This window comes from Strix uralensis, chromosome Z, assembly GCF_047716275.1.
Source record: "Strix uralensis isolate ZFMK-TIS-50842 chromosome Z, bStrUra1, whole genome shotgun sequence".
NCBI lineage: Eukaryota > Metazoa > Chordata > Aves > Strigiformes > Strigidae > Strix > Strix uralensis.
This window is the reverse complement of record NC_134012.1, coordinates 1,374,360-1,386,159: the sequence shown is the minus strand read 5'-3', so window position 1 is coordinate 1,386,159 and position 11,800 is coordinate 1,374,360. Positions and strand designations below refer to the sequence as shown.

The 11,800-nt window shown below is 40.4% G+C and overlaps 1 protein-coding gene across 10 annotated transcripts in view; it reads right to left on the bottom strand.

Annotated features, from left to right (window-relative positions):
- The window catches only part of MCTP1 (multiple C2 and transmembrane domain containing 1), a 277,441-nt gene that overhangs the window by 119,034 nt on the left and 146,607 nt on the right, over positions 1-11,800 (bottom strand). For all 10 annotated transcript variants that reach the window (XR_012627081.1, XM_074856034.1, XM_074856035.1 and 7 more), the window contains one exon: positions 10,230-10,360. Coding sequence is in view for 9 of the 10 variants with exons in the window: in XM_074856034.1 (XP_074712135.1) it covers positions 10,230-10,360 (131 nt within the window). In the remaining variant the exon portion in view is untranslated. The remainder of the gene's footprint in view (positions 1-10,229; positions 10,361-11,800) is intronic.

Genomic DNA, 11,800 nt, shown 5'->3' with positions numbered 1-11,800 from the left:
CTCTTAAAATGGGTGCTGTGCTATCACAGGCAGATTAGATTTGCTACAGGAAAATTTCCTTTTTTTTTTTTTTTTAAAACGTTCACTGTTGTGTAGCTGTCAAAATTAAACTGCTGCAAAGCTCATACAGTAATAAGGTTCTGTTATTTTTCAATGAAAAAAATTTCTAACTGACATAACATTCTGAGGTAATGTTTACCTTTTATTTTGAACTCTTTGGACGATAAGAAGTGAGAAATGAAATTTGCAACAGTAAGGGAAGACTGCTGTTGTTGTCAGTGCAGGCTGATGGTCAATACAAGTTTCATCCATGTACATAGGCTGTCAAATTTTTATTTAAGCTGCAGTGAGGAGTATAAAGCACTCCTTAACAAATATTGTAATCAAGCATCAAAGCTGGAGTAGGTTGAGATGCTCCTGGTATTAAATATGCTTTGATAGTTTATTTCAAAACAGATACCCCTCAAAAATACATCTCTGCAACAGTATTGTTGACTCTAACCAATCATCACTGAAAGAACCCATCTAAACCCTCTTCTCAGTGGAAGAATCAGAAAGTCATTATGATACAAGTAATGCAGAGATAATCCACCCCTCACATAAAAATAGGCAACAAAACCTACCCCCACCAGAACAAAAAAAAACCCCTACATGCATCAAAAAACTGCAATGGCTGTAAAACTACAGGGTTTACATCAGAGCTACAAGCTCCAGGTTCTCCAATTCTTGAAGTTATGGCACTTTTGCAACATTAACAGCCCATGCTATTTTTTATTTAGGCTAAAAGGAGCAACCGACAATTGGATTTTACTGGCACACCCTTCCTAGAGCTATAAAATATTCCTAATAGCACCACATCTAGAACAGATTACCAGAGAAATATGTCTCTATTGTCTGCTTGATGGATCTCCGTGAGCACCCTGTGAGCTTGTTATTTCCTAAAATCCTACAAAGGGTAGGGAGCGATCTGGAAGCTTTTTCCAGTAAAAGCCTTAACAGGACAACTATCCTCTGAAGGGCCCTCCGATAATTTGATCAAAACTTAGGGTTATACCACCCAGAAGTGCCACCTGGCGCGTTATGGAGATGGAGGTGAAGAGCACATGGTCAGGGAAGGCACATTTCCAATTCTCACGCGTCTCGAACGCGAAGGTGCCGAGGCTCGGGGAGCAGTCAGCACCAGGCGAGTGTGCCGGTGGCACCTGCGTGTCAGCCCAAAAGGTGAGACCTTCGAGTTTACAGACACTGTAAGAAAAACTGCAATTTTTTTCCATTAATAGTTGAGTTTTTCAGGAAGAAAAAAAAATTAACTTTGTTTGCTCTCACGCCAAATCCTCCTGCAAAAAAAAAAATTAAACGTTTTTTGTTAGATCTCATTTGCCCTCACCAGGGACCTAAATAGGGAAGGAAGTCTGGTTTTATTAAGGCATTACCTAAGCACTAACCCTATCCTAGAATAACCTTTACAGACATCAGTAGGAAACCCACAAAACTCCTTTTTGGATTAGATTTCCTTACAAGCACTGAAGTTAACAAAATACTTCTAAAGATAAATAGCTTTGGAAAGTTCAGGTTGACAATGCCCCTTTACAGAGTATATACAAGTATTCCAAGCTTTAAAGCTTTAGCAATGCTGACTTTTACATCTGTTAAGATGTTCTCTTAAAAGACATTTGTCACCTACAACTGTTTCCATGGAGAACAAAGATGCTTTGAGGATGAAGGTGAACCTGAATGTTACCAGAAAGTGGTGCAGAATGAGCACTGTGGAGGCAGAAATTTTTGTCTTGCATTCTCAAATTGAGGACCATGAAAAATTACAGACATTTGGAGGAGGCCATAAGTAGCATATGGCTGGCAGCTGTCACACTGAAAGCAGGAGATAATAGTAATTTTGGACAACTCAAGTTTCTTACAGAATTGCTATTTACATGCTGCTGCTGGAAGAAAAAGTTCTCCACCTGTGAAGAGACCGGCCTGAAGAATTATGGCAAAAACAGCCATTAACTCCACAGACACATTCTCAAGCATGGCTGTAAATCACATCTCAGGAATTTTAGGGGGCAGTTTGAGTATTTTGCATTACTGTGCTGCTCCACGCTGTACAGTCCCTTCAACGCCAGCATTAAAAGTGGTGGGCAGGGGCAAGGGAATGACCCCCCGTGCCAGCTGGCTCCTGGGGAAGAGTCAGGGATGCGTGTCCCCCCAGACCACTCCGCGCTTGAACACGGCCAGGCCCCAGGTGCATCTGGATTGCCAGGCCTTGAGAGATCAGGAGGGAGAAAAACCACGCCAGCGCCTCAAGCTCCTGCACCGAAATGTCACAGGTAAGTCGCTGCAGAAAGAGGGTACAGCTCCCGTGGAGGAAGATTCAAGGGTGATCCACCACTTCTCTGAAACTGTGTTCGGCGTGTTAATTGCCCAAACTGTTAGAAACACATTTCTGATTTATTTTTAATTTGAATATATCTGGCCTTTGGTTCTTTTTATGCCTTTCTTTACTTGGTTGAAAAAGCCTTTAGTGCTCCGTATTTTCTTCTAGTGAAGGTACTCATATACCATAATCATATCTCTTCTTGATCTTCCTTTTGATATGCTAAACACCTTCAGCTCCCTATACATTTCCTTGGAACACATCTCCTACAGCCCTCAAATGACTTTTTGTAACTTTTCTGATCCAGTGAAATTCTCCTGCATCCTTTTTGAAGTGTGGAAGCCAGAACTATATGTAGTATTTTATTATCAGCATGTCTAAGAGGTAAAAATCACCTCCCCTCTCTAGTTCTAACAGAACCCGGAATGTAAGACCGCGTTGGCACCCTGGTGAAATATCCTTGCTAATGAATGAATTACAAAGGTAACGACATGACATAGAAGGCCTCTTAAAAGCCAGGTGGCCAGGCAAGGGAGAGACAGCAGATAGCGAGATCATTTTCTCACATGACAAAATAAAGCATAAAAGAGGAATTGGCACAATCCTAAGTGATAGGGACAGAAAAGCACCACTTGGCTACAACCCAGGCAACTTAATTATCATCATGACTTGTTCAGGAAGACAGCCTTTTAACTCCACTGTGATCCAGGTCTATGCTGCTCCAAAGGATGCCAAGGAGAGGAAACTGTGCGATTCTGCAATTAGAACTGAGCTGGACACACATCAGAAGCAGCGAGGCATGAACTGCTACAATTTGTGAGACTCCGTATCCTTTATCAGCAGAGTACAATGTTCCAGTAAAACCAAGAAACAAACGGTGAGGGGAAATTCTGCAAAGCACTGACAGAAAATGACACAGCTCAGGAAGACAGGACGGCAGTAACATAAAGTTCTTGGAAGAACGAGAGTGCGGCATTTTTAAGTGCAAAGATAATGAGAAAGAAAATAAAATGGCAGATCCCACACGATGCCTGTGATAGGTGTTGGATAGAGGTGATAGACTGAAAACCAGGAAAGCTCCCAAAGGAGCTGGAGACTGTAACTCAGCTAAGTAGGACATTGACTGAGGGGGAGTGCGGTGGCGAGCTCGGGAAGCAGGAGAGGATCCCCGTGAAGCTGGGAGTGCGCTGCAGAGCTCAGCAGGACCCGGGAAACGGAGCTGCCAGGTGCCAGGCAAGCAGGGAAGAGCCCTGAGGCTTGGGGTAAGTCAGTCTGGGAAACGGAAATGTGAGAGCCACATGAAATAAAAGGACAATCTCACCTGTCGTTGGGCAATACCTGAACAGGGAGAAGTGTTTACTGCTTGCTAAAAGAAACACAGTCCGTGCTGGAGTCCTGCTGATGGATTTTGAAATGACCGATGAATGTTTTACCAAGCATAGCTCCTGACAATGGAACTACAGATTTACTTTCAAAATTGCGTAAATGGGAAAAAACGTACTTGGAGATGTTTTAGGGTGCAGTATTTCCTATGTCGTCCCTGTGGCACAGCCACACACTACAGACGTGTGCTGCTAGTAGTCTCATCGTGCAACTTCTTCGTGGCAAAATTAACACTCTCCCCTGCAACATCAGTCTGTTGCTTTGGTGGACATCATGCCTTCCTACACGGTTCTCCCCTCACCACTTGCTCTAAGCAACTCAGCAAGAGCTTTCACACAGCTCTAGCCCGTGCCTTCCAGAAATCCTCACAAACCCCCATCTACACCCCTCACCACTTTCTTGCACTTTTTTACTGTCATGCTCCTCCCATCTAGGCAGCCATTCCACTCTTCCTTCTCCCTTCCTCTTCTCTTGCCACTCTTACTTCATGCTGTGGAGTACATTTCCAAATGTGGGAGTCAGAAGGATCCATAATCCAGCTAGTGTGCAGCATTCTGTATTTCACAACACACCGGGGAATACTATCAATTTTGCAACAGTACGTGACAATAACAACCGTCAGTAAAAGTTGTAAATAATAAAATAACTGGTAAGAGAAAGTCACTGATGATTTGTCAGCCAAAACTGAATCTTTTTTGTCTTTCTGGCAGAACAGCAGTGCCTCTGTGTTAATAGAAGAAGTTAAAATGGGCAGAGATACTAATAAATAAGGTGTGGAATACACGAAGGCCAAATTTAGGGATGCAGTATTTACATCTAACTCCCTTTGACAACAATCAGAAATGGAAATGGCTCAGCACATCTCAGGGTTTGTCAAGGGCAGGCCTGCCAGGAGCATTTTTAGATCCTAGTGCTTCGGGCAAAACCTTCATTTTACATAGAGAAATGGATCTGCAATAATTTAACTTTAGTCATCATGTATAATCAACAAACTACTATACACACAGGCTGCTGGTTGTGTGCTTGTCTGTGTTTGCACAGAATTGCTGTGTAATTCCCATGCGCACACAGTTCAAAACTCAAATTACAATAGCATATTGACCATTATGTTTAAACTTTGAAAATTATATATCCTTCCAAAGTGACTTCAACATGCAGAAAATTTCAAAGCACGACGTTAAAAAAATAGTTGAAAGACCAGCGTAATAAAGGACTATTTACAATTCCAGAGGAACCCATTTTGTCTCTACAGAGTTTTGCAAAATTCAGAGAACTTCAAGATTCATCAATTTCAACATTAACACAGACTTTCACTCCTACTGCTCAAACCTCTTTCTTGTGCAACAATATTTAAAAAAGAAAATTGCCAGTATTTTAATATAAATCACAGCCTCCACAACATCTCTTGAAAAAGTCTGGGAAGAAACGTTAGCAGTAGCATATTTAGTGTCCTCACTCAACTTTATATGCATCTTGGAGTACTCATACACAGCTTTACAGCACCACTCAGTTCTCTCTGATAACATTCAGTCTCTCCTAGTGAAATTACATAAATTTCAGTGGAAAAAAATGAAACCGAGACAGACATAAATATTTTATCTAAAAATCCCAGTTCAGTTTAGAACTTTGAGTAGCGTACCCCTGTGCCTTCAGATTAATAATGCAGCAGCATAAGTCACACATGGCTTGTATTTATGTGCACCCAAAAACACCCTCTACAGCTTCATTACTATGAAAAAACTAAACAGACAGGACATAGCAGATTAGGTGTTGAAAACATAAATACTTGATTTTCAGTATTTTAACTTTCCTATTTCATAAGATCCATTATGTGGTGCGTTCCCATACACACACGCACACAAAACCGATCTGAATTTCCATGACAGTATTCAGAGATGTTACGGGACGTTTCAGTTTTCTACAGATAAAAATACATAGCTTTAATGAATACACTATAGACAAGGTCTTTTGTTCTTAATTTGCATCAGATGGGAAAAAAGACAGAAGCATCTATAAATACTGATGAAAATAGATATAGATGAAGTCAACAGTAATTTCCTGGCACAAAATATGAGTCAATGTCATTTTAAAGATAAACACGCATTTTTCATACCAATAAATAATGCTATAAATCCTGCCGTACTGGATTGCAAATAACTTCAGCTGAATAAAACTGCATGACATGGGATTTACTTATCCTGTATGTTCACAGAAACAACTTGTTCTCTGACAGCACTCATTCTTGGCAATTTATTGCAGCTGTCAGCAGCCAATTTGTTCAGATTACTGCTATGCATAAAGGTGTAACAATCATGAGGATTTATTAGCTGATTATTGTAAAGGTGACAGTCAGGATCGCCTTCAAAAACGCAGATGATAAGAAAGTTAAATAATTACATGAAGATTAAAATAATTTCACCTTCATTTTCATCTTAGTATTACCTACATAAACTTACTGCAGTATATGTTTTTAATCACAGGAGTATATTGACTCAATACGGAAGGGAAATGATTTACTCATAGCAAAAACATGTGAATACTAAATGTGAACAATATACACACATACATATGTATTTCTACTTATCAGATGAAGTAATGACTAATACTGCTCATGCAAGTCCACAAGCTTATTTGAACACAAGAAGGCTGCCCCTGTGGGTTTAACTGCTGCTGCTTTCCAAAAAAAGAACTTCTAGGTCCCATGTCTTTGGTCCTGGAATGTTGATTTTTTAAAAAATGATATTCAGAAGAATGCCAGTTTAAACTCCTGCATGATGAAACTCAGTTCTAGTCGAGCCCAGTGTTTCCCCCTACAAATCAGTATATCATCAGAAATATATTTTCCTCAAAGCTATTGTAGGAGGTCTTTTTCCGGGCTTTTGAAATCCTAAAATAAGCACTGAAATGGTTCTAGGATTTTGGTTTTTTAGGGTATTCTAAGATGGAAATTCACACAGTGCTACCTCCTTTAAACTCTCATGGAGAATGCACACAACTGAAACTCAAATGAATTTTATAAACACATAATGATCAAAGTTAAGAATGGAAATCAATCAGTCAGCATCTCATTTCAGGACCCGCCACGCTGAACGTGCCCTGGCACCAAGAAGAAGATGGAGCTTCACGCTTGTTCTGCGACAGACGTATCTTTTCTCCTTCTCTGAATTAGGATGCCATGCTGTCACTCTCACCCTCTTAGTACCTTCCTCCCCCTTGCAAGCCACCCCTCCTGCTTCCATTCTCCTCCTCTCATGCCACCCCAAAGACAGAATCTCACTTCCGAGTCTTCAGTCTTCTCAAACATCTTTCCCTCATCTTCCTGCCCTCAAAACAGGATCGCAAGCCCAAGCCCTTGCAGTCTGAGCACACGTGCCATCACTGCCTTGTCCCCCCCAGCTTCAGCCCAGCCCTTACCACGTTCCAGCCTAATGAGCACGACAACAGGCACAGGGAACACAGAAGTCTACGTTCCTGATTTCCCACTTCTTTTATTTCATTGAAGCACAGCTGAGACAAGAGTATCATTCCACGAGAAGTTACGACATTCTGCTTTGGAATAAAATTTTCAAGTTACAGAGCTTAGCACAGTAAGAATGTTTCAACTCAAGGGGACTTCCCGTGGTGTCTTCCAGGAGGAACCTGGAGTTTGTCCCTTCAGCCTTCCACCTGGCAACCCTCTTCTCCTGCAGCCACCTCAGTTTGGAACTGCTGAACCAGTTTTAGGGATGGCACTCTTGAAAGGGATCCCCTGGCAAAGCAGCCCGATAATGCCTATTTTGCATGGGAAATTCTGCTGACCTTCACGCGTGGTCTGCGAGCAGATGAATGCGGAGGACGCAAAAAAACAAAACTGTGGCTGAGAAGTGAGAACTGCTCCTTAAACAACCTTTTTCCTTCCGTTTTCTCAATTTGATCTTCTGTTTCCCTCAATGAGTGGGATCTCCTCAGTCAAGCATGGCTGCTCCCTAACCAAGCTTTGGCCAGGCAGGACATCTTCACAAAATAATTATTTTCACTTGCATTTAATAAAAATATTCCTATATAATGTAACAGCTGCTGCTTGCACATTGTTCAAGAAAGTGGGAAGATCACAGTGAGATGAAAGGGATTACTCTCCATCACTGAGCAATGCTAGAATACTACCAGGAAGTCTTTTGTTTCCCTCCCACATCCTCATTATCACTTTTCCTGGAACCTGAATCAAAATATGCAATTTATTACGTGTGCCTTGAGAGCCACAGAGCCTTAGTCATGCAGCACGACTCAGTTGTGCTTTACAAAATTAATATACATTTAGCATAACACACACACACATACAGAGTACTGTCTGTACCAAAGTACTTCCAGCTTTTAGAGGCAGCCCCGAAAGGAGAAACTGGGGAAAAGAGGTCAATGTAAAGTGGAGCTGTCAGATGTCAATGATTTTTATCCACAGTGACTGGAAAAGAGTATCAGGGAGGGGGAATATTAAGACCTATTTTTGTATTCAGATTGAGCTTGACAAATGACAACGTTTTTCATGGAAATCTTCATCGAGAGGAATTTGTTTGCAGGTTGCATTATCCAGAGATAAGGTACCAACAGAAGGTGAAATGAGAGAGTGTCTGAAAGGACAAACTGAAAAGGGATTATACATACACCGACAGCAGAGAGGTCACAAAAATCAAGAGCAGCAAGATTTTGGGAAAAATACCACTGATTTTGTTAAAATCAGTTGTGTACTTCAGAAGCACTACAGATTAGCTTTGTCCAGGAAGTATCTTTTTTGGTATGTACAAGAATTACATCTGTTTAAGAAAACGATAGAAAACAAAATGAAACAAGGTTCTCCCACTGAAAAATGCTAAAGGCTTCAAGAACTCTTCTTGCTATCGAATTTTTTGGGCCTAAATAAGATGCAGAAATCATTTGTTACTTGCAAAAGAGCATGCAGTTACTAAAAGAAAGAGATGCAGTTAGGACATACAACTTTTGTGGGTATTTGAAAAGTTACCTAAGCAGGTCACATGTTTGAAGTTACAAATTTGCCTTCCCTGATTTTTCTATCACATTCTTATTTAGGCTTCAAGTGCCTTGGAGCAATGCTCTTAAAAAAAAAAAGTATAATTACTGGTAACAGTAACAACATGAGTGTTGCTTTGATGACCGTGTTCTCAAAAATCGCATGTGAAAACTCTGAATCTCACCGCTTTTTGGATAACAAGGTTAAAGTTAAGCAGAAAAAAGGAATAATTTCCCAAGGTACATCACGTGTTGACATAGGACTAAATGAGTATGTTCCTTCAGAAAAATAGTTATTGTTACCATATGTGCCAACTGAAATCAAGCAAGGGAAAAAAACACAGTGTAAACTTCAAATAGAAGCATATCACCCCATCCATCGGGTTTCATCATATAAAATAAAATCCTACTGTGTATACTTTTGAAAAGTGGTTTTGTCGATATTAAAGCTGTTTGCTTGCCACAGACTCTGTATGTATTCTGAGTTCCCACAATTTATGGTAGGAAATAAACACAGAATATTATCCGACTGATCTAATTTGATAAAGAAAGCCATTACCTTAAACGGAACGAGAGGGAGGAAAAGGTCAGTAGAAACATAACCACATCAACAACAAAAGTACATGGCTTGGTCTGTGGGTTTTCCATTCCTGATTTTAACTACCAAAAAAAAAGTAATCCTACTAGTTAATAGTGTCAACGTCCTAGTGAAAGCAACCAGTATTCTAACAAACAATCAAAATATATAGGATTAATAATAATTACTATTGTTACGACTGCATGGATATCAATTAAAGTATGATGTAAACAAGCATCTGAGCTTTCCAAATAGCACCTACTTTCTAGTATCTAGGAGCACAAGACAGTTTTTTCCCCTATTAGCTTACAGTTAATGGCATTGTTAAAAACCATTAGCATCTTTCTTCTTCCTATACAGTAAAATGGAGCATAACCACACAAACTTATACCATTTATCGAACTCGAAGACAGATCCCAAAGATTCACTTTTCCTGAAAAAAAATCGGGTGAATAATCTTACTTCTTTGCCCCAGAAGATGTCTTTTCAAGACTCGCATTTCATTTACCAAACAGATTAAAAAATAAGCACATAATTTTGGTCTTATTTGGCCTATTACAAGTCTCAAGACTTATTTCTCCTCCAAGTCAGATGTTGTCGTACGGAACCTCCTGCATCTTGATTACTGCTCTAAACATGGGATTTTTATTTTGGGAAACCTGAAGTCTATGCATTGGCAAAAGCTGCCACCTGCTGGTCAATAGAAATTATTTTGCACCAAAGTAAAGAATTACGTCAACGCAGCAAACTGTACTCTGTAAAAAAATTCTCCCCCATCTTAAAAAAAAAAGAAAAGCAAGAACAAATGGTCATAAGAAATAGTTTCAACAGCAAGGTTCATTTTAATCATCTGCTCTCATCCCCAGGGAACAAGAAGGCTGTAATTGCACAAACCTGCCAATAAAATCATCCTTTTTGCCAACATCTTTGTCCCACACGGTAATATCAATAATTCCACCTCGTTCTTCATAGAGATGAAAGTCAAACTGCTCCCTCCACTGAGGATTCAAAGTTTTTGGCACAATCTGAAAGAAGAGCAAACAGAAAGTCATATTGCATTGTGCAGGCATATGCTTTCTTGCATTGTAAATTTGATCTTTATAGTCTGTTCAGGAAGTTTTTTCTATTTGTGGTATGAGTATCTTAAGCAGAGAGAATTAAAAAATAGTAATTAGAAAAAACTACTGCCCAGTTCTCTCATGCCTCTCTGACACAACAGAAACCTCCAAAATCCTGCAACTTGTCACCTTCAAAAGCCTCCTGAACAAAGGATTTATCCTGGGAATGGATCCATTTTCCTGTAGAATAATTATGCCCTCTCTTAAGTGAGTTAGCTGCAAAGTTAGGTGCCTGAGCCTAAAGGAAAACAAAGCACCTGCAATGACAAGTAGATGGTGACTGCAAGTATTTAAAATTTTATCATGTCCTCTTTCCCCAGCTGCAGTAACACTGGGAGAAAGATGATACTACGGTTTACTTTTTATGGAATAATACTCTCTTTTTTTCAGAACTGTATTTTACTTCCTTTCCTTTGCAACTCAGATGAAAGTAGCTTTCTCAATCATTTTCAGTCCAGTTACTTTCTGACAAAAGAAGTAACTTCAATGGCTTTCAGTCCGTGTACTTCTGACCACGCTCTGTGGAACAGAACACTTGCAGATTTTTCTACCATAATGCAAAAGCAGTAGTCGCAGTAGTCACATCTATCCCAAGCAAGAATGGAAACTGTCTAGTACCTTCCTTATGAAGCAATTGCTACTTTCTACATCCACCAGTTCCACTGGCTTGAAAAAATGAAAAAAAAATCAAAGAGGATTAAAACCCAGAAATGCTATGAAAATTTTTATGTCACAAAAGCATGAAATTTGATTTCTTCTAATTTCAGATTAAGAGGCCCTAAGGCGGGCTCAGAGGTCTGCAAATGTGGCACCTAAACGCTCCTGGCCCCTCCCTCACTCTGCCCTTTGTCTGGCTGTGAAAACCACGTGGGCTGTCATGGCTGTGGAGAGGGGAAGGTCACGTGCGTGTGTCATTCCCAGTCCCAGCGTCTTCCACAAACAGCAATTTTCAAAGCAACAGGGAGCAGGGATATAAAAAACGATAGCAAGAAAGCCAAGCAAGCCTCCACAATCATTTTCTCTCTGATCAATCCTCTCCACCCGTTAAGCTCATACATATGCAAAACTTCCGTGACACTTGCTGTAAGGACACAATGAGGAAAGTGAAGATAGAAGTATGACATGGTTTGAGGATAAGACCGTGCAGAGATCCAAGAGGCGACGAGCATCAGGCCAGAAAGGTACCAAGGGGGCACCTACTTGTCAGAATCACTCCACATCTCTCCCCTGCCAGAAGTGACTCCTAACAGGAAATAAAAGCCAACACAGCCTGTATGGAAAACTGGGCGTGCCTACCAGCCACCTCATGTTTTTCAGTGCTACATTTTTCCCCATCTAGTATTATTT